This window comes from Manacus candei, unplaced genomic scaffold (assembly GCF_025592945.1).
Source record: "Manacus candei isolate 608988 ecotype Guabito, Panama unplaced genomic scaffold, ASM2559294v1 h1tg000011l, whole genome shotgun sequence".
NCBI lineage: Eukaryota > Metazoa > Chordata > Aves > Passeriformes > Pipridae > Manacus > Manacus candei.
The window spans coordinates 8,880,211-8,907,148 of record NW_026138059.1 but is presented as its reverse complement, the minus strand read 5'-3'; the positions used below and the strand labels follow the sequence as shown (position 1 = coordinate 8,907,148).

Sequence of the window (26,938 nt, the reverse complement as noted above, 5' to 3'; positions counted from 1 at the left end):
AAACCACACTGGCAAGACAACCCATGCTGAGTAAAAAAAAAAAAAAAATCTTGCAGTGAACCACGGAATGGTTGAGAGAGATCTGGAGACCACCTAGGCCAGTGCTGTGCTCAGAGCAGGATCAACTAGAGCAGGTTGCTCAGCACACTGTCCATTTGGGCTTTGAATATCTCCAGTGATGGAGACACCATCACCTCTCTGGGCATCCTGTTGCAGTGTCTGACTACCCTTACAGGAAAATGAGTTTTCATATGTTTAAGTGGTTAACTTTATGTTACAGAAGTTATCTCATCAAACCTGAACTCCTTGAAGTTAGAGGTAAGGCCAGTCTGTAAGCTAAAGTGTATAGCTACATAGTAGCATGGCCAGTCTTCGTGAGTGAAGATTTGGGAAAGGTCTTTACCCTTCCAACCTGCGCAGTGGATTTTTTAGGTGAGACACAGTGTGCGCTGAACTGAGCCCACCCTTTAATCCTGAGGTTCATCTGCTGGGGCCGAGCAAGCTTGGACAGTGGCAACGAGGTCCTCAGGACATAGGTTTGTTTAGAGTGACCTTCTCTTAGATGGATGGCCTTACAGGGCTGACAAGCTCCATCTGCCCGGGGGAGTTTCCCTGACCCAGAATCGAACCCAGGCCGCAGCGGTGAGAGCGCCGCATCCTAACCACTAGAGCACCAGGGGTCCCCCTTAGCTATATAATTGTCTAATTAAGCCCTACTAAAGTAATTGCTGAAACTCCATATACAAGTACTCAGAGCCAGGAAGGTGTTTGGACAGTTTCTAAGAAGACAAGTCTCTATCATAAACTGCAGATAACATCTAAACATCTGTGGGTCAGTTGCTTGACTCCCGGATGCTAAGGCATTTGCAAATCGCCTCCAGTGATTGACATGGTCACTGGTACTAAACATCACATGAAAGCAAAGCCTACTCAAAGCAGCGAGTAGGGAGCCCTCTATTGGGACTATCCTGCGCAAGGTCCTCCCAGCTGCAAGCCCTGTTCATCCCAGCAGTTTCTGTCTCATCCTAAAGGCTTCCCACAAACTTAACTTTTGTTGTCTGTGTCCAATAGAAGAACACTTTCTGAATTTTCCTTGCAAAGCAAGATCTCAAAGTAGTCTTCCTCTTTGCTTTCCCAGTGTACCCTTCAATCAAAATGTACCTTAACTTGCAACATATCCAACACAGAGAAAAAAGCTATGAAAAATTCTGAAGTTCTAAAAAGTTGCAAACCTTCTGTATTTTATCTCAAACATAGAAAAATCCAAGGAAGTGGAATAGCAACCCCTACCTTGCTTCTGGCTTTCTCAAAATTTCCTGAGCAAGAGAGTCAAGATATTTCCCAAGCAGCTGAACGAATGGAAATGTCAATTCAGGTGCTGAAACAAAAAGTTTGCCAGAAGCACAAACGTTCGTTGCATCAAACTGGTAAATATAGCATATTGGCACACCTACCCTCCCTGCCCCCCACTGATTTCTTGAATGCTATGTTCTAGATTAAAGTTGAGTTAACTTCACTTTTACTTTACCTCTGGCACTAATTCATATCCTGTTGTCACTCTGGGGCCAGGAAGCACTTGCTTTTGTTCTTAAAATACCTCAGTCACTGGTTTACATTTTTCTTTGCTGGAGTGTGGGTGGTGTTCCTATAGTTGAGGAGAGCAGCATCACACTATTGGCATCCTGTGAACTCATGACTGTATATGTGTATTGCCTATAAATCAGCTTGCATACCATCAGTGTTACAAGCTTCTTGTTTACAGTGAAATCTTCCCCAGCACTTTCAGTTTAGTGTTTGATCTTTTATCACTTTACGGCATTGCTATTTTCAAATACACTTCCTCTCGACATTGATCGCCTTATGCATATTCCTCTTTTAAGGAAATACATTCTTATTTCCAAAACTGATTTTATAACACATTACCGTTACACATTTATTTCCACTTTAGATGGTTTTTTTATGTTAGAAAGGGAAAGAAAGAGAGATAGTCCAGAAAATTCAACATTGGATAATTATCTAAGTCAAGTAAAATTCTTGCTGTTAATTAGAGATGAATTTTAAGATGGCTGTCTGGTATCTGGAAGGCTCAAAAGTTCAGAAATGTTAACTATTTTTTTCCATAATTTAAGTCTGTCACTTACATGAAATGTTCTGTCATAGTATTGAAACATGACATTTTCTTCAAGATTAGAGCTGTGTAGACAAACATAAAGCTCCACAGTTATTTTGTTATTTTATTTCCATGCAGAAGCATCTGGCTTACTAAACTAATAGGACATTTGTAGAACTAAAAATATATCTATATCGTGTGTGTGCATATATTTACACACACACAGAGATACGATTATTTTTGTGCTGTGCACTTTAAAAAGAAATTAAATTTCTAAACAGCAGAAGGGCACAAAACTCTTGTTAATTTTTAAAGCTGAACCAACATTAATGGAACGTAAATAGACATTGTACAGTCTATGTACCACAAAAGAATAGTTTTACATGGATTAAAGAACTTGCTTGACTTTAAAGAAAACATGTGAGTCAATACCTAGGCAGCAAAGATAACTAGGTATAATTTTGAACCTGAACTAACAAGGAAGTACAGCTGTATCTACAAATTTGGAACGAGTGACTAGTACAAAATGACAAGGTTATGGAGCCAGTCTAACAACCTCTTCTCTCTCTCTTCTCACCCCTGCCTTGCACAGTTTTTAAGTGTTCAGCAGAACATTTTTCAAGCTGATTTGTCTCTTGGACCTTTTTTTAATTTTTGCTTTTTTTTTTAAATTTTGCTTAATTTTTTTGTTTGATTAATGAACTAAAGCAGCTTAGTTCAGAGTTGAACGGACAGAATGAAAAGGTAGTGGGACTGAGTGACCTGCATCAGCCAGTGGGTAGACAAGGGCAAGAGCTATATGTTACCTCTACCACTTTCTTCCATCATCTGATAGTTACAGTCGGTTTAAATGTCAAGGGTTCTCTGAGTTCAGGAAGCATATTCATAGAATCATACAATGTTGTGGGTTGGAAGGGACTTTAAAGACCACCTAGTTCCAATTCCCCTGCCATGGACAGGGGCACCTTCCACTAAACCATTTTGGTCCTATTTCATTTGTATATCCACCTCCAACTGGCCATACACCTGCTTAAATATATGGAGTGAGAGAGGGTGCCAGTTCTCTGGGGTTTACACAACAGTGTGACTTTGTCCCTCATCATCAGTTGCTCACTGGGAGACCCATCTTGGATCATATTACAAATATATTAATGACATGCTGTCTACTGTTATATCAGTACCTGAATTTACCTAGCTTCCAAATTTCAGCTAATAATTATGATCCTCTTCCACTCAACACTGAATTCTATTGTCAGCTACAATGTCTTTAAATTCCTTCATCTTTCCAGTCCCACATTTTTCTTCCCTGGTATATACTTTTGGTATTGAATGACATTTTATACACCTTTGTTGTAAGCACAGGGACCAGCCAAGCAAAGGATTACAATGCAGGGAAAGAAGGAAGCAGAGATCAGGTCAAAGGAAGAGACAAAAGGGCAGGTCAACCTCAGTCCTCAGCTATTGCTGGACTACTTTCTTCTCATTCTCTGTGCATCACATAATAAAACCAGCTCTTCCTCTAAGTATCTGAGGCAGCCTCTTGCAACACCTCTAAATAAGTGCTCTTTCTTAGGAAGAAGAGAGAGAATGCTGTAGTTGCAGCTGACAATAATGCCTTTTCTACTGCAGCAGCTATATCGCATACAGCAAATTGCTTGTCTGGGTTCTTCCTTTCAGATCTTTTATCAGCTGATCTGCTCACTAGGATTGCTAATATTTCTGGATGTCTGCCTTATATGTTGCCACCAAAATGTCCAAACAATTGCTTAGCTAATAAATATCGACTCATCACTGGTGCCTGCAATAACAGGTATGTATGATAAGAATTATGCCCTGAAAAATCCTCCTTTCTTCTTCTGTAAGTTCACACTGTGTTTACTTTATCCCAGAAAATTGGTGGAGGGGAAGTGACCTAAATCAGTTAACTTTGGCATCAACATGTCTCAACATGAAGTGCCTCTGAAAGTTCCCAGTGAAAGAATTCATCATTTAAACTTTGGTACACTAATTTTTGTAGACAGGCTCTCCCTCTGAAGGCCTCTAAGGTTATGTGAGGAACTTTACTTTTAGGGAGGACTGATTCAGTACACGCCTTTTCCTATATAAATGGAGCAGACTTAATTCTAACCCAGCATTTATTTTTGATTGAATTGGATAAAATTATATTAAGCAGGAAAATATAATTACTTTTTCAGGAGCAATAGGAAAATCTAGTAGATTCTCATTTTTATATTTTCTAACTGTTAGCAAGCATGCATCTAAATATTCTGTGTGATATATTTAATTTTATATATCTGTTTATATAAATATATGTGTAGTGGTTATCTGAATGACTATTTTTTAGTACTATGTCTACTTGTTGCCTAATCCATGTGGCAATTGTTTCCTGCAAAACCCAGTATAATATATGTAACTGTCTCTTCAGATCCTCCAACGCAATGAGGGTGTAAAATTGAGAATGAGAGCCCTTTTAAGTTCGAGGGCAAATGATATTTATACTCTGCAGCCTTTGTATACACAGACGAGGTCACAAACTGAAAGACAGGCTATAATGTTACAAGTGAAGGGCTACAGAGATGAAAGTGGAAGACCATTAGCATTGCACAGGTTAAGGTGCTCTGCAATGTGGTGAATGCAGAACAATGAAATTCTGCAGTTTTATTATTCAATCAGTCTGGTTTTATGAGGCAAATCTATTTTGCTCAATTCATTTGCAAGGAACATGCCTGCTAGAGTCTTTGCTGAAAGGACACAACCTGATACCCATCAATTTTATAAATCTAACTATGTGAATACCCATAATTTCCCCCAGGCACTAGCAGAGCTACTTGGAATCTGAACTAGCAGCTAGTATAATATTTGCACTGACAGCTCCATCAGGGCTTGAATACTCTGACCAAGACTCATGCAGTTGAACATAGGCACATGGCTGAAGCTCTTAATTTGCAGACATGGCTGTGTAGTCTTTCTCCCTAGAGATGGAGAGAAGCACACTGCTGTAGGTAAGGTAGAAGACCTTTTTCTCTTCAGTGACTGATAATACTAGGATCTGTCTAGACATTTCAGTCTGGTTCCTAGAGCGGAGTAAGGTAAATAATCCATTGAGTCTGGTTAGTCTGCAGTCACTGTGTTCTACTCTGTATATTTTTATGCTTGCACCGCATCAGAGTTTAAACTCACCACTTGTATTTGGTGGTATTTTAGACTCTGCTCTAAATTTATGTAAAAGGTGTAAGGCAGAAAAAACCCCAAAAACAAAGACTTTGAAAACAGTGAGTCAGATCTCACTTTGCAACCCCCTTGAAATACTTGAATCTCTACCAAAATACATCAGCTTAAAAAGCCTCTTGTACTATAATGTAAATAACATATTCTGTGATGTAAACCAGCTTTAAAGACTTCACAGACATTTAATGAAATACCAGTCCGTGCTTTTCCTTCCTTTACAGATGCCACTTTCTGGCAGAAAATATATCAGGCCATATGTTGCATTTGTACTTTTGGTCACCCAGTAAGAATGTGATGCTGTGCTGTAGTTCAGTAAATACTGCATTTTGTAGTTTAAAAACAAAACTCACACTGGAATTGTTTGCTTACAAGAAAAATCTGCTTAAACCTATTTAGAAGTGAATAAGGAAATGCTTTACAGATGTTTTACTAAATCAGTTCACATGTTTGGCACAAATCAGATCAATTACAAAAGATTTATTTCACAGCACTGAGATTACTTTGTTTTAGTGTGCACTTCCTAGAACAAAAGCATAGCAGAATACCATAAACATGGCCTTCTATGGAGAATATCAACATGGCATCAGACATTCCAGCAGTGCCATTATCCACATTTACTATTAACAGATATCAAGAGATTCTGCTTTTCTTTCTGTCCTAAAGCATATTTGTGAATAACAAGCAAAATAAAATTACATTTTTTTCATTTTAAAATTAGGCATAAGGAACAGAAAAAAAAAATGCAAGGAGCTCTTTTCCCTCCCTATTTCTTATAGCAACTAACTAGCATTGATTTTTGTATTTTTTAGTGTCTAGTGCAATGAGAGGGATTCAAGGGTGAAGAAGTTACAAATACTAAAGGAATGGAATCTTATGGTGCAATCAGATTCAACTAATCTTAGCTTTCAGAGGTAGTTACATCTACTGCAAGGCTACATCTTGGGCTGTTCCTAGCAAGGAGAAGTAGAATGGAATGACAGGATGGCACCTACGAATTGTCTGTCCTTCTGGCTTGATGGACAGGCTCTTAGGTGACTAGCTTACTTTTTGTGCACCTAGTATTTGGGCATCTAGAAGGAATTTTATCAGCAGCATTTCTATTTCATTGCTCTGTCATTAACTATTCCATCAGGTAAGGAAGGACCCGATACTCAGTCTAAAGGTCTAGTACCATTAGAGTTAGGAGTATGAGTAGGGCTCACCTAGTGAAAAGAACAAGCAGTCTTCACTGAATCCATTGACTATAAGAAGGAATTGAGATGTTTCCTTTAGGATAGCAACTTCACTTAATACACTAAGTGTTCAATTTAGTGGCAAGCTTATTTTCCAGAAGTGTTCTATGTTTGCCAGAAATTATTTCCATGTTACTTCAGTGCATTGTAAAACATTTAAAAATCTAATTATTAAGTTGCCATATGGCATTCTTTCTACCTTAAAGTAGGCAGGACATTAAAATAACATTCAAAAGATATAAATCTGGATAGTGAACTGCAGCTTAAAACTCCAAGTTCCCTGTAAAGCAGTCCAAAAGAATCCAAATTGTACAATTTCAGTACTTCATAAGTAAATGGAAACTCTCACTTCCCATAAACAGAATACATAGTAATCAAATTTGACTACTCTATAACTCTGCATGTTAGCAAAATCTCATTATTTCAGCTGCCTTTTTAACTCAAGCAAGATTCCAAGACATTAACATGTTTAATGTAATAATAAAAAGACGTGTGAGAAGGGTTTTACTAAAGTAGTATTCCAGTGATCTGCTAAAATACAAAAGCAATCAAGAGAAAAATCACTGGTTAAGCAGCTACATTAACATTTCATTATTTTTAATTGAGTGAAATAGCACTACACTATGTGCAGTATTTTATGCAATTTCAATAAAAGCAAATCAACTGTAACTAATTTGAATTAAATCATACTTCAACCTTCAAGTGTGAATTATTGTGGATAATTAAGTGTATTACTGTACCATATAGCTTGGCAAATTGAGCCTCCTCAGTGTGCTGGAGATCAATGAAGTATTAATAAAATAATTGTTTCCTCTTTAGCATCCTGATAGACATACAAATGTATGTTTTAGCACTGTGTATTTCTAACTATCTAGGAATATTTCTGGTTCTTTGTGGCTTAACTGACAATTTTGGTCAACTGATTGCATTGTGAAAAATTTATTTCTTCTTTTAAATGTTGATACATATTTAACAATTGTGATAAATTTTGAACAGGACAAGTTAAAAAAAAAACAGACAAAACCAAACCTTAAAATATTATATTAGAAAAAATACATTTTAAATAGTCATGATAGGGGGAAAATTAAATGGGTCAAACCCAAAACTTAATGACTATAAAAATAAATAGAAGTCACCAGGAATCATCTGCTGGCCCTCAAATTACGTATGACTTTACTCTTTCTACCCTCTTGCTTTTACATTTTGGTCTACATTTTTTTACTCCTCTTCCCTCTTCCAAGTAGATTGGCTGCAGGATGACAAACTGGTATGCAGTAGTGCCAAGGTGTGCCCAGACAGGTGAAGTTCAGAGAAATGCTAGTTGTCATGAGCCAGAAATACACTGCAGTTAGTGCTTAAAAGCATATTAGATGTACACCAGTGCTTGGGCTTGTGCACAGGCCCTTCCAAAGCTGTACCCAAGAAATGAGCGTAAATGCAACCAGAGGGAGCATTGCCACTGGATTTAGCCATTGCTCCCCTTTCCTCAGTCCTTTCTCCTTGGGTCTTGCTAAATGATTGCTTCTCTATGACTAATGTCCATTTTTCTTTTAAGCTTTATTCACCTTTGCTCTAGGGTTTCTTTACATTTTCCTAAATCTTGATTTCCTAGCTATTGCTCTAAATGAACATCTTTTCTAAAGATGCTAACAAAGGTACTTTGTTAGAGTATATCTGACTTTATGGGGAATGAGGACACTATCAGGAAATCACCTTCATGGTAAGTATTTCAAAGATGTCAAAAGGTAACTAACTTAGATTATAAATAGAAGTAAAATACTAATAATTCATTTATTAGCAATTTATTTTTTCGTTTTTTTCCTTTTGAGTCAAACTGATGTTGGCATACACAAAGACCGGTATTTGATGCCTTTTCAAAGATTGCTACATGAACATCTTATTAAAATTGCATATATCTCTGTGGCTGATGATTATTTTAGATAGTTTTAGGTTATTTTGTACTCAGGCTTTATATTCATTATATAAATATATACACATATATAAATATATATTATATTCAACATACCTTCATAAATTCAGGATTTTTTTTTGTTGTCTTGTGATTTTTTCTGTTTGTTTTTTTGTTTTGTTTTGTTTTGTTTTGTTTTTTCTTTTCATAGGGAACATCCTAGATGGGGAGCATCCAACACAGCTTTGGCTAGGTGGCTTCCACCTGCCTATGAAGATGGGCTCAGCCAACCTCGAGGATGGGATCCCAGCATCCAGTACAATGGATTCCAGTTACCCTTGGTTAGAAACTGTACCATGAGATCACTTGAAACACTTACACTCAGTTATAATCATACCTGCCATCACAGACCTCCATTTACAACAATAAATGAAGTATCTGCGTAAAACACTTCAAAAGTATCTGTGGAACTCAGCTAAGGAGCCACTGGCTTTGCTAAACCATAAGTTCAGCCAGCCACATGGTGAGAAGTCCCCTGCCCCTGCCTGGGGTAAGGCTATGGGACAGTGCAGTGGGGCACTGACTGCCTGGAGGGGCAGCTCTGTACTCCAAAATGTGCTGTGGTGGAAAGAGGTAGGGCATGAGCCGGCCACATGAGCCTGGCCTGGCCCTGTGTGCAGACCCAGGGTAAGGATTGCTCAGGTAGAGGAAAGGTGGTGCAAGGTGGACCTAATCTTGACCCTCCCATGATGAAAAGGCTGCACACTGCCATGGCAAGAGCCAATGGTCACAAGTTGCTTCAGAGAAAATTTTGTCATGATATAAGAAAATAAATTTGTTGTGAGACCAACTAAATGTTGGAATGGCTTTCATAGGAATAGGAATTAAAATTTGGGATATGAATTCCAGCCTAGACAACCACTGGAATATCCCTCATGGAAAATCCCCCAGATCTGGCTTGATGGGTTTCTCAATAACCTAATCCTTACTTTCAATATAAAGTTATACATTGTGGTTTCCAGAGTTTCCTTCCAGGCTACACTTTCCAGTGATTTGTCTCAATAATGGTGCCTTTATTCAGTGAAGGAGGAGGAAGAAAACAAGTTTGGGTGTTTACAAAATAAATATAAAGCACATAGATGTGGTAGCATGCATGCAGGTGTGTGCATGTATGCTGTTTCTCATAGACTAGCAAGACTTAAATGAACGAGTATTACTGTCGAATCATAACTTCATTTTTTAACTTACCCAAATTACTGAGCTTAGAAAGTATTGCAATATTTGTGGATTTTAGCAGCTCAGATACTTAAAAAATAGCAGACCTGCTACAGAGGGAAATTTGAACAAAAATATTTGCACAGAGGAATAGGTGAAAAATTCCCCAGCGCAGTGTGCAATGATTTGAGCTGGATTTACAAGTTCTGTTTTGTCATCATTTCTTTGAAATCTGACTTTTGATGGACTCAAAGTCTTGTTATTTTAACCGCTGTATGTTTAATAAGGATAAGCAAGAGAATCTAGTGTTAATGTCATCTGCAACTCATGTTATTAATTAAATAACATTGTCTCTAAGCTGCACAATTTAGCACTCAAAGATGAAAACCTGACATTTACACAGGTAAATTTCCAGTAGATAGTACAAACTGCCTTTTTCTAAATTCATTAGGGTCCATGTTTGTAAAGTAAAACACCCTAAAAAAAGATTATATAACTGTACCAAATCTGATCATGTCTCACCATCAGCAAGGTTCTCTGCTTTGTTTTGGAGTAAGATAGGATAAAACTAATGTCATAAATGCCTTTTCTCATTTATGTAATTCTTTTTTTTTGTACTTTTATCTATCTAACTATTTCCTTTTAAAAGCAACATGAAAATAATGTGAAGGTGATAGATAAATGTGAGGATTGCTATAAAGCAATACTAGAACACAGTGTAGCTGTGTAAGTTAACAGTGATAAGAAAATCTTACGAACTGCAAGAAAAAAGTTTGTGCTTTGTGGCCACCAAAGCTATTAAAATACTGACATAAACACTTGAATTCCTGATGAACTCTATGTATCTTGCTCTTTACTATTTCAATATAAATTCTGATGTTCCTAACAAGCCCCATGTTGTCTGTTGTCTTTAACAATTCTATTTAACTGCACCTGCCTTATACATTCATTATATAGCCCTTATATTTATTACAGACTCTGTGACACTGAGTTATATGCTGCCCTTTCAGTTGCTTGATTTCTAAGGCAGCTGCTCTATGCCGGGGAATATTTTGCAGCATGAGGGAGGAATCTGTGCATAATGACACCCTTATCTTCACAAGCTGAGTACTGATTTTGCTCTGATGGTTTTGCTTGGTTATAGTATAGGCTGGACATGTAGCACAGATATCTCCATGTGTTCCTCCTCAGAGCATCTGTATCTCTGTGCAGCTTGCACCAAAGTGCCTCGGAAATATGATTTGGCTTCTCCCTGAAAGGGAAAAGGAAGCAAAGCTTTCAGCTATCTTGTGTTTGCAACCTAACTTGTCTCCTGGGCTGCATAAGCTCTTTCATTTATGTACAGAGCAGCCCAGAGCCTCTGTATATTGACAATGATTTGAGGTTGCCCAGAAAATCCATTTGTTAAAGGAGGAGAAAACAGAATAAATAGAAAGAAAACTTTTAGATGGTCTAAAGGAAACTTGTGGTTTTCAAAATTCTCTGAAAAGGAACAGATCAAAGATACACTGCTCACTGGCAAACATAGAAAAACTCAGCTGAAACATCTTTGAATCTGCTTTTTGCACCTGGATCTCAGCTCCTGAACAGAAATAAGACTCTGTCAGAGGTTGGGTTTTTGTTGTTGTTGGGTTTTTTGTTTTGGTTTGGTTTTAGGTAAATCATTAAAAGTATATAAAGTTGGGGATGGGGGAAGAGAGCTTTAATCAGTTTCCCTTACATTTTAGTGTTTTATCATTTTGTGAGAAGTAAAAAGTACTTGACACTCAAGGTAAATTAGTTCTCTTCCCAGGTTCGTGAAGTGACAAGAAAGATTATTCACGCATCTAATGAGGCTGTTACTGAAGACAACCTGTATTCTGATATTACTATGGTATGGGGACAGTACATAGACCATGACATTGCGTTCACACCTCAGAGCACAAGTAGAACCACCTTCCTAAACAGGATGGACTGCCAGATGACATGTGAAAAACAAAATCCATGTTTTCCAATAAAGGTAAGATTCTAAATTAATTTCTTGAAGAGAAATTCCAGGCTCCAGACAGGTGAGTAAAGTAAAACACATTAGTGAAACACATATACTGAAATAATTATAAAGAAAATTGATAGACCATCAAAAAATATTAGAGCAGAAAGTGACAGAAAAATTGAAGCCTAGCGCAACTATTTAACAGGTAGATATTTAATATTTTTGTACAGATAATGAACTATAGTTAATGTACTTAATACAAGCATCAAATTTTTACCTCAGATTTATGTTGCAGAGAAACATTACTAGTCCCTCCCAGTGTTATTGTTCTCATGCTTTAAGGTTTCGAGTTTTATTGGGAAAAATAGCAAAGTAATCCTTTAAATTTTCAGCCAGATAAAGTGAAAGGATCTTAACTTTACTCACTGAAAGCAAAGGTACCTCATGCAGCTAATGCAAACTTTTGAAGAGAGCTATCTCTTCAATGTATGCATAAAATGATCTTCAGGGAGCTGCTGAAACTTGCATACATCACATCTTTGCTTTGAGCAGATGGAAAATGTGAATTCAAAGCTTATTAAAGGGCTAGAAGAAACATAAATTGATATAAATATAGCATCCTGTATTCTTGATCAATTGATTTAAAAACACAGTCATTCTTTCACTCAAAAATTGAGCAACAAAGTAAAACCATGTTTTTGTTTCTCAAAGAGCAGCCTGTGCAACTCATGCAAGAGGAGAGCTCCATTTCCATTACAACTTTTGAACTGATGCCCCCATCTCTATGCAGGGCATCCTAAACAACTTTCCTCAGTGTTAGAGCTTGGTTAGTGATCAGCTTCTCTATGTACTGAAGCCAACACAGGGAATAAGTTTCATCAGAATAGAAAACCCTTTTCACCTCAACAAACTGTACTTGACAAACATGTCACAGTCTCCGTTTGCTTTAAGTGCTTCATTCCTCTTTCACTAAACATAAAGGAAAATATTTAGCTAACTTTAATGGGAACCAAGTTGGGTTTTGTGTTAAAAGGTGGCTCATCTTCCATTTGGTGAGAGAATTTAAATACAGGAAAGGTTAAGTTAAATTAATGACTGCCTGCAATTTTACCACAAGCAGGTAAATCTAGTCTCTCTTACCCTGGAGATATGGACTTTTGAGTTTGCAAGCATATCTTGAGAGCATTCAGAAAAAAACACAGGCTTCTTAGAGAATCACATTCTTTCAGACATTGAGTGACTGAGGCACAGAGTAACCTGAATTAGCCACAACAGCTCTAATTACTAAGAGTATGCCATAGTTCTGACAAAAATCTCTAGTTTGCTATGTTTCAAATTTCCATCTGGGGCAAGAAATAATTTTTTCTGATTGTGTTGTTAAGTAATAGGCTTAGAAACATTCCCATTCCCAAAGTCTTACCAGGAGAGACTAGGGCAGATATCAAGTCCCCATCCAGCAGTGTTTTGCATGATGTGATAAAGGATCCATTTGAACCATATGATACAATATATTGACTCCCATATTTAAAAAGTCTGTTTGCTGTACCTATAAAATTGCAAAGGCTTATGTTTTGTGTTTATGACATATTCTTTGAAATAGCACGATTAGTATTGATTTTTAAGTGCAAAACCCCCACATTTTTTTATTACCAAAAGGAATTTTTTAGATTGAGAAGACTCATACTGTTTCCCAGAACTTCAATCGAATGCAGTCACAGGGACCATAGAAGTCTAATCACTGAACCCTGACTAATTCAATCCTAGAAATCCTATCTGCTTAGAAAAAGGGACAATATCGGGGATCTTTAAAAAAAGACTTCAAGGCTAGCATTATTCTTGTGGTAGAGGCATTGCAGTGCAGAGAGGAAGAAGTTGTACAGATTCTCATGGCATAGATTCACAAGTGCATTCTTCAGTGCTCTAAATAAGGCACAGATTTTTGATTTTTGTCCTGGAGTTGTTTCAAGCATGGTCTTGTAGACAAGTTACGTGAACAGGTACAAATCCAGCACTGAGTGTAGCCTAGACACTGCTCTTGCTCAGCAGTGTAGCCTAGCAGAGGGATGGGTCAAGGCATGCCCATGGCTACCTTTGATGTAGCCATGAGTGGCCATGGTGGGGGACATACAAAGAAATTCAGTCACAACCCTATAAGCGTTAGATAAGTTTCCCAACTTGTAGATTCCTTACGTGATTACATTCCCATAAATTTTTCAGCTCCACTTTGTTATTAATCTGTTATTCACAGCTCTGATGGACAGATACAAAGATGGTTGTTCTTTTGCCTTTTTTATATGTCCAGTATTTTGTGACTGTTTTTTCTGAAAGCCAAGGAATGGATTTTGTATTAAAAAAAAAGGGTGTTGCAGTTAGTAGTGTGACCAGGGGAACTGATTTTTACACTGCAACAAAATGCTATTACCCTCTAGAACTAATCTTCTTCCTGAAATTTTAATTAAATTAATCTCCACCTATTAAATATTTGGAAAACTGCCACAGTTAGCTTTATACATTCATTTTGTGTATGAAGAAACTGTGGCTGGTTTCCAAAGACAGTGAAATCAATAGCATATTATACAACAATGTAAACATAGAGGCTGCAGTTTGCACTCTTGCTGTGTTCCTACAACAGCAGCACCCAAGGGAGGATCCTCGGAAAAGGACAATGCTGCCTACAGCTGCACATGATCTCCGTGGGTTTCAGTAGGGAGAGGAGACTCCTGACTGTGCAGGTTAGGGAATCTGTCTGGAAAATGTTCTGAGTCATTGCGATTCAATGAAGGACTGAAAGCTGCAGTAGTGCATTAATATCAATAACAAGTGTAGGTAAATGATCCATAGGCTAAAAGGAACTATTGTGATTTTCTATTCTGGACATTTTTATAATAAAGGGTATAGAATTTCTCCCTGTAGCTTCTGGTAGAGCCTGGACATTCTTTTTCTGTATCTCCTCAGTATCTCATAACATGAAAAAAAAACCAAAACAAAACAGAACAAACAAACAAAAACCCTAACCAAACAAAAAAACCAAACCAAAACAAAAAAATCCACTAGTTTTAGTTTATACTTCTTTTACAGCAGCCTGACACATGGAACAGCTGATTATTTCAGGTTAGAGTTGAGATATAATGAGGTATTATGAAGACTTTCATAGGAGAGCTACTGACTTCAGTAGTGAATTCAGTATTAATTACATTGATGCCAATAGGTTAGACACAGCAGGTACACATAGTATGATACAATCCAGAAAAACTTTCAGTTACTTCAGATACAACAAGGTAGAAAAGAAACTGTCACAGAAAAGTGAGGTGATTTGCAAAAGGTGACATGTAACATGACAGGTTACTGTCTCAGCTACAAATAGATCAGTCAGTGTGCATTCAACAACCAGCAAAGTGAGCCCTTGCCTTTTTCTTTTTTGTTTCAGAAGCAGCAGCTTGCTGTCAGATGAGGTCATGGACTCTCCTCCAAGTTTCATGGCCACAAATAAGCATTCATATTTTCCTCTTTTTGAAACTTTCATACACCATAAGCTAGGTTTTCTTTTAAGTCTACAGCAAAAAGGTCATTTCCCACAGAATAAATTAACAATAAGAAAGATTTTTCTCTAACTGAAATAACAGTTTACATATTGCAATGCACTTAAACAATTAGTGCCTTTCATTTTCCTACACATTAAAGAATTTCACCATGGTTTGACCATGCATATATAATAAGCATTTAAATCAACACAGTAAAACTATTGTGACCAACAGGGGTTTTGTAGAGAGTTTTTTCCATCTAGAAGGCAAAAAACCCTGAATCAAATTAATATTATTCATTAGTTTGGGGGGGGAAATGTGATTCTGTACCCATTTCAGCAGAAAAAGGTCTGTTTTTTCCACTCAGGTTATTTTTAATGTGTTTTGAATAATAACCTAAGGAACCTCTCATTTACACATTGAGCTGCTGGCTGCACACTACTTATACCATGAAAAAGGAAAGGACGGCATTATGCAGCTCTGTCAGTCCCTTAATGTTCATTACTGCTGGTTTTCTCCACTGGGGACCAAAATGGTTTGAATTGAAATTGCAGAGGCAGTCAACTAAAGATTATTCAGTATGAGCTTCATTCACTGTTGACAGGTTTTGGTGTGAGCCTTGCTGTTTAACGATGTAAAGGCATCTCCTACATTCTTTTCCCAATAATATCTGAATTCTTCCAGGTTTTCCTGATAACTAGAAGCAGGAGATACACAAACACATACAATGCTGTGGCTGTCAAGTTCAAGTATTTCTAGTATGAGATGAGCTGCCCACTTACATTATCAGCTAAAGGGAAAAAGAAACCACACTAATAGCAAGAGACTTAATAACAGATACACATATTAAATAGAAAACACAAGGCAGAGAAATTATTGATTTCAAAAATCAGTGAAAGAAGGAAAAAGAAAAAGAAATTATTTCTTTCAAACATAACATTCTTTGATTTGTTAAAATCTAGGCAATGAAGAAATAATAGTAGAATTTCTTTGCCAAAAAAGGTTGTAAAACAAAATAGTCACTTTCTTAATGTAAATGCTTTGTTGGTATCAATTCCTACTGACACGACTTCTCAGCTTTATGAAAATTTTGCCTGGTATAATAAATGAGGTAACAATGTTATTATATGAAGCTAATTAATTTCATTCCAAAATTGCATTGTTACTGTTAACCCCAAATTAATGACTGTTCTATCTTCACAGACTGATTTCTATATTATTAGAAGAATGAAGAAGAAATTACATCACTTTATATAACATATACACTTTTCACTGTCTCCTTCCAAAGAGTTCTGAAAAATGAAAGGCAAGCAGATAGCATACAAATAAGATGGGTTAGCTCAGGTGCCGGTACAAAACATTTATTTTCTCTTGCTCAAATTTTTGAATATTATTTTTTTCTGGGATATTTGAGCAACTTTAGTTAGTGTTATTTGTATCTACTTCATGTTGATTAAATGATAAAACACTAGATTCATATTCCCTGAAACTCATACTCCATGATTATTACAAATTTTTTAATGGACATTAATCACTTTTAAACTCTTGGAATGGACAGACTGTTATGGGTCATTGTTGGTGCACGATGCAGTACTGTCAGAATTTGGAAATAATGTGCTTTCCAGAAAAAGAGAATTTGTAAAACCAAATCTGCATTAGACAACACAGATTTTAGTAATTTTGCAATATGGCAGCTTTTGTTTTAGTCTCGAACACTGTCCTTTGAAATAAACTTGATGGCCTGAGTTTTCCTCTTGGATATCCCACAACGTGAATGAAACCTTCCTCCTTCTTCCTTTCTATCCTTCTCCAGCATTCCTGCTACCCTCCCCACAGCAGTTAAGTTATTCATATACTTTATTCAGTGTTCCTCTGTGACAAAACTGGTTTAGGCTGTATTATCCTAATATTCTTATCTATGCCTCAAGATCTCATTTGGTAATTCCCACATGTTTCTCTCAGGCCCTTTGCCTATATTTGGAATAGCTGACCAAATGACAGGCTGGTTCAAGCTATATCTGTGCTGACTACCACACAAAAGCTGGATCATAATTTGACCTTGGTGTCTCAACTGTGTGGGGATCAAACCAATAAAGGACTAGGCAGTCTTTCATTTAGCAAAGTCTACATGCAGCTTTTGCTTTTTATAAATATAGTCAGAATTTAATACTTGTAAGACAGCTGTCACTGTAAAATAATATGGTAAAAGAATTTTGGTGTGACTGGCAGAAAGCAGATGAATACTCACATCTTCCTTTTTTAGTTAGGAAACCAGATTACAATTCAGTAGACATTGAAACTCATCATTATGGTTTTATGCATACATGTAAACCTGTTGTTTCACTTGCAGTTCAGTAGAACAGAATTTGACCAGATGTTCATGTCTTCACTCTGATACATTTTATGATGAATTTTGATTGTGAAGCCAGACTGATTTAGGTGTAGATGTATAACATCAGTAACTTATGACAGAGTAAAAGTTTTGGGTTTTATCTCTGGCTTTGCTTAAGGTTCATCTCTTTGTTTATATCTGAAGGAAAACAATCTCTATGGATTTAGAATATGTAGGTGAGATCTGAACAATGGAAAACTGAGAGAGAGAGGATGCAAATACTTAGACAAGCCCTAAGTTCAGCAACCACAGCTGTTCTCCTCACCTCAGAAAATGCCCTTATTTTTTATGCAGGTCACCACCAATGATACATTATCCACAGGGATGGATTGCCTGCCCTTCTACCGCTCATCTCCTGCGTGCGGCACTGGTGATCATGATATTCTTTTTGGAAATATATCAGTGCTAAATCCAAGACAACAGATTAATGGCTTAACTTCTTTCCTTGATGCTTCTACAGTCTATGGCAGTACTCCTGCTGTTGAAAACAAACTGAGGAATTTAACAAGTGAAGAAGGCCTTCTTAGAGTAAACCTTATATATTACGATAACCATCGGGAATACCTGCCTTTTACAGACCGAATCCCATCACCTTGTGCACAGGACTCAAATGCAAGTGAAGGGGAAAGGATTGAATGCTTTCTGGCTGGAGACAGTCGATCCAGTGAGGTCACGTCTCTGGCTGCTATGCACACGCTGTGGCTGAGGGAACACAACCGCCTGGCCCGAGCCCTCAAACGTATCAACAACCACTGGAGCGCGGAGGCAGTCTACCAAGAAGCACGAAAAATTGTTGGTGCTCTGCATCAGGTTGGTTGCTTGTTTGCTTATCTACACATTGCAGTGAATATCTTAGAACAGAACTGATCATAAAACTCCAAATATGTTTCTGTGAGTGGCTTTTGACAACTTGTTACTTTTTCCTTCCCACTTATTCCTGGGCTTCGAATTTGACAGGTTTAGTTTGTTTTGTTTTCCTCTTTCCTGAGTGCAATGTCCTAGTGCTTAGTTTGTCTGGACACCTCAATGTTCTGGTTTTCATGGCATTTTCTACTCAGCTCCATATTTGTGCAGGTTTCTCCAATGTCTATTTTGTCTATTGAAGAAGACTTTTCAGATGCATTTTTTTGTAAAGAAATGTCTCTATATTCACATAGAATTCAAAATGCTTACTTTCTCACATGTATTATATAAATAATAACTTCCTTGTGTAAAAATGTCTGTTAAGTTCTCAATGAAGTATTAATGCACGAATTTCAAGGGCTACTCTTGACAGGATGTCCTAGGGTAAAAAAGTGTTTTCCCCTGGAGTTAGAAAGTGGTAACCCCCAAGGGGGTGGTGTTTCTGGGTGCAGGGCCAACCAGAAGCTACATTTCGCTCCTTTGAAATCAACATACTATAACAGACCGGAAAAGAAGGAGATGACGTAGCTGGAGGAGAAGTGTTTTAGGCCACAAATGGAGAAGGGCCAGGAGCCCCACTGGGGGCTGGGCCCCCCCCGCCCCTGGCTGGGGCCTGCGGAAGCCCGGAACAGTGTTAAAACTGGATTGGGTGCTGTAGTCAAAGCCAAGTTTCTCCACTGTGAGCAGGCAGCAGAAGACACTGAAAGCGACGGTGGAGCTGCACTGAACAGAGAAATGTGGCCAAGAGCCAAAGGAGATAACAAGCAGCAGAGATGGCACATAGCTGGCTGAGAAATGCAGAGATGTTCCTGCAGGAGGGAGAGCCGGCAACAAAGCAGAGAAAACTCAACACAGACTGTTTTGGAGGTAAGACTGAATTACTTTCCCAAAACCCTGAGACCTCCTAGAGAGGAGGGGTGGACTTCCAGACTTTTAGGGAGTCCCAAAATGCAGCAGCAGCAGAGAGGAGGAGGAGTGAAAGTCTCTAAGGAAGTCCCCTGAAGACTCGGGCTCAAGCGACTGGGATTTTCACAAAGTAAGAACAGAAAAATTCTGACTGCGATACTTAAATCTGCTGCCTTAAAAATAAAGGACACTAACTAATACCACAGAAACTAATTTGAAGGAAATGTGACCTGAAAAGTGACAAAAGGACTTTTGTCTTTTCTTCCTGGACTCTTGTTGAAGAAAAAGAGAAATTTAATCTAATGTAAATATATTATTTCATTGTAGAAGAGATAGTTAAGTTGTTACCTCTATATATACGTATGTAAATAAACCTTGTAAGTACTTTCCCCTTCCCCCAATGCTGAGTAGCAGTGTTTTGTCTGAAAACCCTCTCACACTGAAGCACATTGTGGGAGGGGGGCTTGAACTTAGAAATTGGATTTTTGAGGGGTCTCAAACCACAACACAGGATATAACAGAGGAAATAAATGTGGGAAAATACAGAATAAAAGTCCATAAGAATGTTTATATTAGACATGTTTTCTGATTCTTACAAATATATATATAAAATTCTTTCTTCCAGACTTTTTTTTTCATTTGCCTTTTCAAACCATTGTGGCAAGGAAGGCCTGCTAAGCCTTATGCAAAGTGAAATGAACTCCTGTATCTTTTGCACCTAATTTGTAGCAACTTTTAGCACGAACAAAAAGTTCTTAAAAATAATCAGAAATCATATTTCCAAATATTTAATGTGTGACTGATATCTGTTGGAGGTGGCTCAACCTGGAGGCAAACGCAGCCAGGATACTCACTGAGTTCATGAGGACATTTGGGAATCCCTTTTGTAATTCTGCCTTCTGAATGACAAGAGTGTTGCCTTTAACACTAAAAGCCCGTTTGACTTGCAGTATTATCTTGTTTACAGGTCAGGATTCAGTTACTTTTGCTATAAACAGTGCACATGGGATTCATGGTATAATATAAAATGTATACCAGGCCTTTTCTGACACTTGTAAGACACTCAGATGCTGTTTCTGTCTGGATACTTATCCAATGATATTGCTGAATTGCTAAGAAATTAGCATTTTATTTTCTCTGATATGACTAAATGAGTAACATTTAAAAGCTCTTAATCTCTCTGTTACTATCTGATCATATAGATTACAAAAGTCATGCAATCACTGAGCATATGGATCTCTGTTTAAAACACAGTGCCTATTTGTCATAATTTTTCACTGAATTTTGCTGTTGAAACAATGACCATTGTGAGACAATAGAAATATTCACATTACTGACTAAAATTGTTTTCTTGGTGGTCTCTGTAGAGCTTGGAGTTGATGCTATGAGGTTATGAATGTGTCCTAGGAGGAGCTTGGATCACCACTAATCTCATAAATGTCAAAAGAAGTTAAGATCACCCATTACCTTGCAGGTTATATCCACACACATTCCTTATGCTGCTGCAAATACCTAAAAGTTAACTTATTATTCATAAATACACTCATAATAAGTAATAAAAGATGGAGAAGTTCATTATACTAGTTTGCAATTTCTTTTCCGTATAGTCTCTTTCTGTCTCTGATTTTATGGACATATTTTGAGACAAGCACATTCCTTTGTTTCCACAGGAGATTCTCATTTGTTGAAAGAACTCTCTACTGTGAGAAAGTACTATGCTTATTTATGCCAAATATGAAAGGAAATAAACCTTTTATATCATTCTCTGAGAGCAAGGATTTCATGCAAAAGAAATGTAACAAAAATAATTTTGATGTTTGTCAGATGCTTATACCTCCTTTAAAACTTATATGTGTGTCAGTTATAAGAACTTGTAGTGAGCCTCTCCTTGACATCACACAGACAAATTTGGGCAAGGTACATTCAGAGACTACACAAATACCTGATGCTATTTTAGGTGTGGTTCTTTGGCAGACTCCAGTAGCAGTATCATATTCTGCTGTATTAGTAACAATTTACCCTGCAACTCTCTTTGATGGAGCCTCATTTAGCCATTGGGAATTTCCATCAAACAGATGCCTGTCCTAGCTCAGGATAGACATATGACCCCTTTTTTCATACCCTGAAATGGCAACCCCTCTTTCCCTATGAAGGAAACTAGAAATTAAGATGTTGCCTCTGGAGCAAATGAAAAATCTGAGTTGCCCTTTCCTTCAAGGAGTCTGGCCTTTATGAGCAGCTTAACTCTGGGATTTACAATGAGCCAAAAAATTAGTCATACCAGGATGTTTGTATCCATGACTAACCTAGTCCTACTGAAAGTCTTTGACTGTAAAAACTATGCATCTAAAATTAGAACTGCTGTCTTGTAAAACCTTTGCAAATGTAGCAAAAGATTAACTTCTCAAATGACAGTGTCAGTATTAATTTCTTGCAATAATTTTATTTGTTTCATATGCTGCGTTAAAAGGGCTGTAAAAGGGATTCTAACATACTGTCTTTTAAATATTTTGTTCACTGCACGATCTAACCTGAAAACATAAACCTCTACCTTCTGAGAAAAGTGAGTAAATTCTGGAAAGGTGGGCTTGTCTCTTCGCTATGCCTAAAATAAAGATACAAGTTTTTTATAAGGTCATTTTATGCCAGTTAGCTTTTCAATATGCACTAGATCAAGTTCAAAGAACATTTGTCTGTATATTTATTGCATATTATGTTGAATATATAAGGTATTTTATTGAGTTCATTATGTTTCATATTTATCTCATTTTGCTTTATTGAGTTCAGCATAATCTTTAACCTATAATGCACTTCCATTTTATTTGGTACATTAGAACATTTTCCCGTCTTTCTTTTTGTCATGATTACTCATATGCTTTTCCATGCCACTGTAATACTATTACATTATAAAAGCATTTGACAGAAGATGTTTATCATTGTTTTCATTTTTGAAATGAGTTTTTTAGAAGTCTATAAATTGGCTTGAGCTTAGTATAAAACTTCTACAAGGGGATTCTAGGCACCAGTATCTTAAAGCCTGGCCATTCCAAATAATAAATAAAGAGGATTTGTGTCACAAATATATAGCTGAAAATACAATCTGTTCACATTAGCAAACATTCTTGAAAGATTTGATAGTCCTTCATGCTTTCATTGTGACTTTTAAGGGCATTATAATTTACACCATCACAATCAAGACTTTTAATCTCAGCACACCTCCTGTGAACTGGATTACCCCCGTAGACTGTAAATGAGCAACACTGGTAATCTCTGCTCAGGAGGCTGTGGTATAGCATTTATGGTAGGAGCTACCAGGGACCTGACTATTGCACTGTTCTGAGCTGTGCCACGGATTCTCTCTGGGCATCTGTCTCCTTACTGCAAAAATAAGATTGATATTGTTTACCAGATAATACTGCTCTTAGTCATGACAAATGCTTGGGCATAGTTGAGTGAAGAAAAAGGTATTTAGCACCTGGGATTCTTTACTATTCATCCATAGAAATGTTGAAAGATGTTTCTTTTTCTTTTCTTTCAGATTATTACTTTAAGAGATTACATTCCCAAAATCATTGGTCCAGATGCTTTTAATATGTATATCGGCCTTTATACAGGTTATGATCCCACAGTGAATCCTACAGTTTCTAATGTATTTTCAACAGCTGCTTTTCGTTTTGGTCATGCAACAATCCAACCAATAGTAAGGAGACTGAATGCACAGTATTTAGATGATCCCGAACTCCAAAATCTTCATTTGCATGAAGTTTTCTTTAGTCCTTGGAGGCTCATTAAAGAAGGTATGGTTTTATTTAAACTGTTTCTGGGCTTTGGGTTTTTTTTCTCCCCAGAATATTGTAACTTTTTTTCAAAGTTACATATCTTGAATTAGGAATAGGAACATTTATTTAATTAGATCAGTTATTTAAGTTGTTGAATGGATTCCAGAGTAGTAACTCAAACTCGGATGGTTATTCTGAATTAAATAGTTGACTGAATCAGAAAAATGTTACTCTCTAGATTAAACCAGTCTAGTAGATTGACAATAGAGGGATGATTGATGATTAAGACGCTTCATATCTTTTTTTGTGGATAAATTTATTAATAGGTTGAAAATTCTTTTCTGAAGAAAAAGATGGAGGTTTTTCATAGCACTATTACTTAGATTTTAAACTAAAGGAGATTTTTGCATATGTTTGAATCTAAAAGCCTGCCTGGACAATGTTTTGAAAACATAGAAACATACATGCATTCATATTTTTAAAAAAGTTAAAGTGGTTTATATATATATGCTGTAATACTATTATTTTTGTGTTTAAAGGAGGTTTGGATCCTTTACTAAGAGGTCTTCTAGCACATTCAGCAAAACTGCAGGTGCAAGATCAACTGCTGAATGAGGAGTTAACAGAAAAACTCTTTGTATTGTCAAATAATGGTTCACTTGATTTAGCATCATTAAATTTACAGCGTGGCCGTGATCATGGACTCCCAGGTCTGCTGACTTTTGTTGAATTTTCTTCCAAATGATAACCGCAGTATAACTGTTTATATTTGTAATGTAATCGTAAGATTATAAATAATAGTTTTGCTAATCAGAAAAGTAATTTAAGTATTTTTAAAATGTAATTTGCTAATATTTTTAACTTTGATGGACATAAAATATTCCACAGCTTTTGAAATTAAAACAATCTGGTAAATCTGGAATATAGAACAGTACTGGTGAGTGGATTGGGGTGTGCCCAATGTAGGTACCTGAAGTTTGTTCTTGCTGGATGCAGCTCCAGAGCAGTGGGGTTTCTGTCTGCAACAACTACTTCCCATTATCAGGCTGTCCTCGGCCTGTGGGATAGGTCAGCTTAGGCACAACCTCATTGACTCTACCAACCATAGAAGGTGTTGACAGATATCTCCAGAAGTGGCGTAGATGGCTTAGTTAGGTACACACTTCATTTTAAGAAATATTACACGTTTGTGCCTGTTTCTTTGCCCTAAATTTTTTATTCCAGTCAGACCAGGGTAAGATTGAACTAACAGTGAAGGAGCAATAACCCATCAGGCCATGGATACACCTGCTTAGAGGAAGACTACTGGAGCTTAGTTTAATTTGATTGCATCAGCTGTTAAAAAACTACAGTAGGTTCACTGTTCAGTGTAAGAAACTCTTACAAGTATGCCACAGCTTCTGAGAGTAGAGGAGCTGGCTACCAATATGCAGCTCAAAGGCAGCTTTGGCTGCAGTGACCCTGAAGTGGTGGAATTCAATATCTTTAGGACTGTGAGGAGGGAGCACAGCAAGATTGCTACCCTGGCCTTCAGGAAAGCAGAGTTTTGCCTCTTGAGGGATCAGCTTGGTAGAGTACCATGGGATAAAGCCTTGGAGGGAAGAGGGGCCCAAGAAAGCTGGTTAATATGCAAGATCCAAGCTTGGGAGCAATGCATCCCAACAAAGAGGAAGCCAGGCAAAAATGCCAGGAGGCCTGCATAGATGAACAAGTAGCTCCCGGAACTAGGAGGTTCCTTCCAACCCAAACCACTCTATGATTTTCTGAATGTAAAAGAAATCTATTTTCCAGAAAGCTGGACATGAGCCCACAGACATTCTCTTTAGTAAAATACTTTAGTTACTAACTTAATTCAGGTTACTTCTTGACCACTCTTCATCTGCCTCTTGCATTCCTAGTCTAGAAATCTCAAGACACAGTGTATGCTGCTATTATCATGTTTTCCTATTATCATCTATTATCACTGCTTAAACATGAGAGAATTATTTTAAACTTTAGTTTTCCTTCATTAAAACAATTTAACAATTGCATATCCTGCAGTTTCAGGTCCTGCCATAATTTCCCTGATCAATTCAACTTATAATAATAGGCCTCTTTTTATACATAACTGTTTATGACTATGATTAAGGTTGTGAAAATCCATTGCTTATAAATTTATTAATTTTATATATCATGCTTAGCAATCACTAATCTTCCTTTATTACAGGTTATAATGAATGGCGAGAATTCTGTGGTTTACCAAAACTGGAAACTCACACTGACCTGAATACAGTAATAATGAATCACAATGTCACTGAAAAAATCATGGAATTGTACCATAATCCTAGCAATATTGATGTTTGGCTTGGCGGTCTGGTAGAAGACTTTATTCCAGGTGCTAGAACCGGTCCCCTGTTTGCATGTATAATTGGAAAGCAGATGAAAGCACTAAGGGATGGTGACCGGTGAGTTTATTCAGGTAGTAAAATCATGTGTAAAAAACCCAGTAGCAATGGAGATTTTATAGCAGCTTAAATATGCTTTAAACAAATCATGCCCCTTCCACATTTTTGTCTTAGCTCCTTCATAGTCCCAATTCCAGATGACATGGAGTTTGTTTCTATGGTATTGAGGTGTCCAGCTTTGCACACCTGCTGAAAATGCAAGGTGCCACCAGATGTTAATTGTGGCAGAGACCACTAACTTCTGTGAGGACAGATGTAGTGCTATGCAGGTTTTATTCCCCCCTTCGTTGTGCTCAGGAACTGGAAGAACCTCAATATTTTTCTTTGACAACTGCAGCAAAGTCAGAATGGATGTGAAAAACCTATAATTCAGGCTTTGTAGGGGGACGATAGAAACACCACATACCTGGCCTCAAGTGAATTGGGACTACAGAATGCCCACAGAACTGCCTCATTGGCCACAGCATAGGATATCACTTCAACCAACCCTGCACAACTGCCATCAGGATCTTGTGCTGGGACAACCCTTCACACCTGGAAGGCAGGAGAAATCAGTGTCAGGTCACACCAGGGTGTACGAAGCAGTTGTATCTTGCCTCTGCTGCTGAAGCAATTATAAAACCACCGTCTTTTCATTTCTGTCTTGTACTAGTGGCAATAATTTTGAATGTCATGAGAAGACTAATTTAAACAGCTCACACCATGCTAGCAGTGGTGTTTTAAGTACCTCTGGTCCTTACACTCACCTTTAAACTCCTCTTATCAGTCACTGTTATGGAAAGAAACCATTATGGAAATAACCATCTGAGGTAGAATTTAAATCTGAACTTTAAAAAATGTCAATTAATTAGCTCACAGGAAACGGCAATGTTATTCATAAAGGTGGTATCTTATTAGCATAAACTGTATAGACAACAAACATTCCACTGAGCTGAGTTAAAAACATGGTTGAAAGTCCTCTGAATTGTACAGGCATACTTGACCCTATCTGGAGAAGGACTATCTATGGAGGTCCTTCCAGTCTTGTTCCCATTATTCAGTGCCTTACAATGTTACTTATTATTCAGTGCCTTATAATACTACTGTCATTAATTAAACATAAGCATAATTGAATATGTTAACTCCTAGTTGATAAAAAGAGAATTCTAGTAATGAAAGAATTCCACAAGTTTCTGCCACAAAGTTTGTGGCAGGTAACTTAAATTTGAAATAGTATTTCTGTCATTAATACCAAAGGAACCACCTAAGAGAAGTTAGAAGTATGTAACAACGTTATAGTTGTTGCACAGTAAGCATAAGAATGGAAAAGTCATTGCAATGCCTGGTC

General features: G+C 37.2%; 1 protein-coding gene across 1 annotated transcript in view; it reads left to right on the top strand.

Annotated features, from left to right (window-relative positions):
* TPO (thyroid peroxidase) overlaps positions 1 to 26,938 on the top strand; it is a 42,560-nt gene that overhangs the window by 9,616 nt on the left and 6,006 nt on the right. Inside the window, exons 5-12 of the mRNA XM_051778232.1 lie at positions 1,258 to 1,427; positions 3,788 to 3,920; positions 8,691 to 8,820; positions 11,487 to 11,693; positions 17,874 to 18,389; positions 22,927 to 23,185; positions 23,707 to 23,877; positions 25,374 to 25,611. Of these exons, the coding sequence (XP_051634192.1) occupies positions 1,258 to 1,427; positions 3,788 to 3,920; positions 8,691 to 8,820; positions 11,487 to 11,693; positions 17,874 to 18,389; positions 22,927 to 23,185; positions 23,707 to 23,877; positions 25,374 to 25,611 (1,824 nt within the window). The remainder of the gene's footprint in view (positions 1 to 1,257; positions 1,428 to 3,787; positions 3,921 to 8,690; positions 8,821 to 11,486; positions 11,694 to 17,873; positions 18,390 to 22,926; positions 23,186 to 23,706; positions 23,878 to 25,373; positions 25,612 to 26,938) is intronic.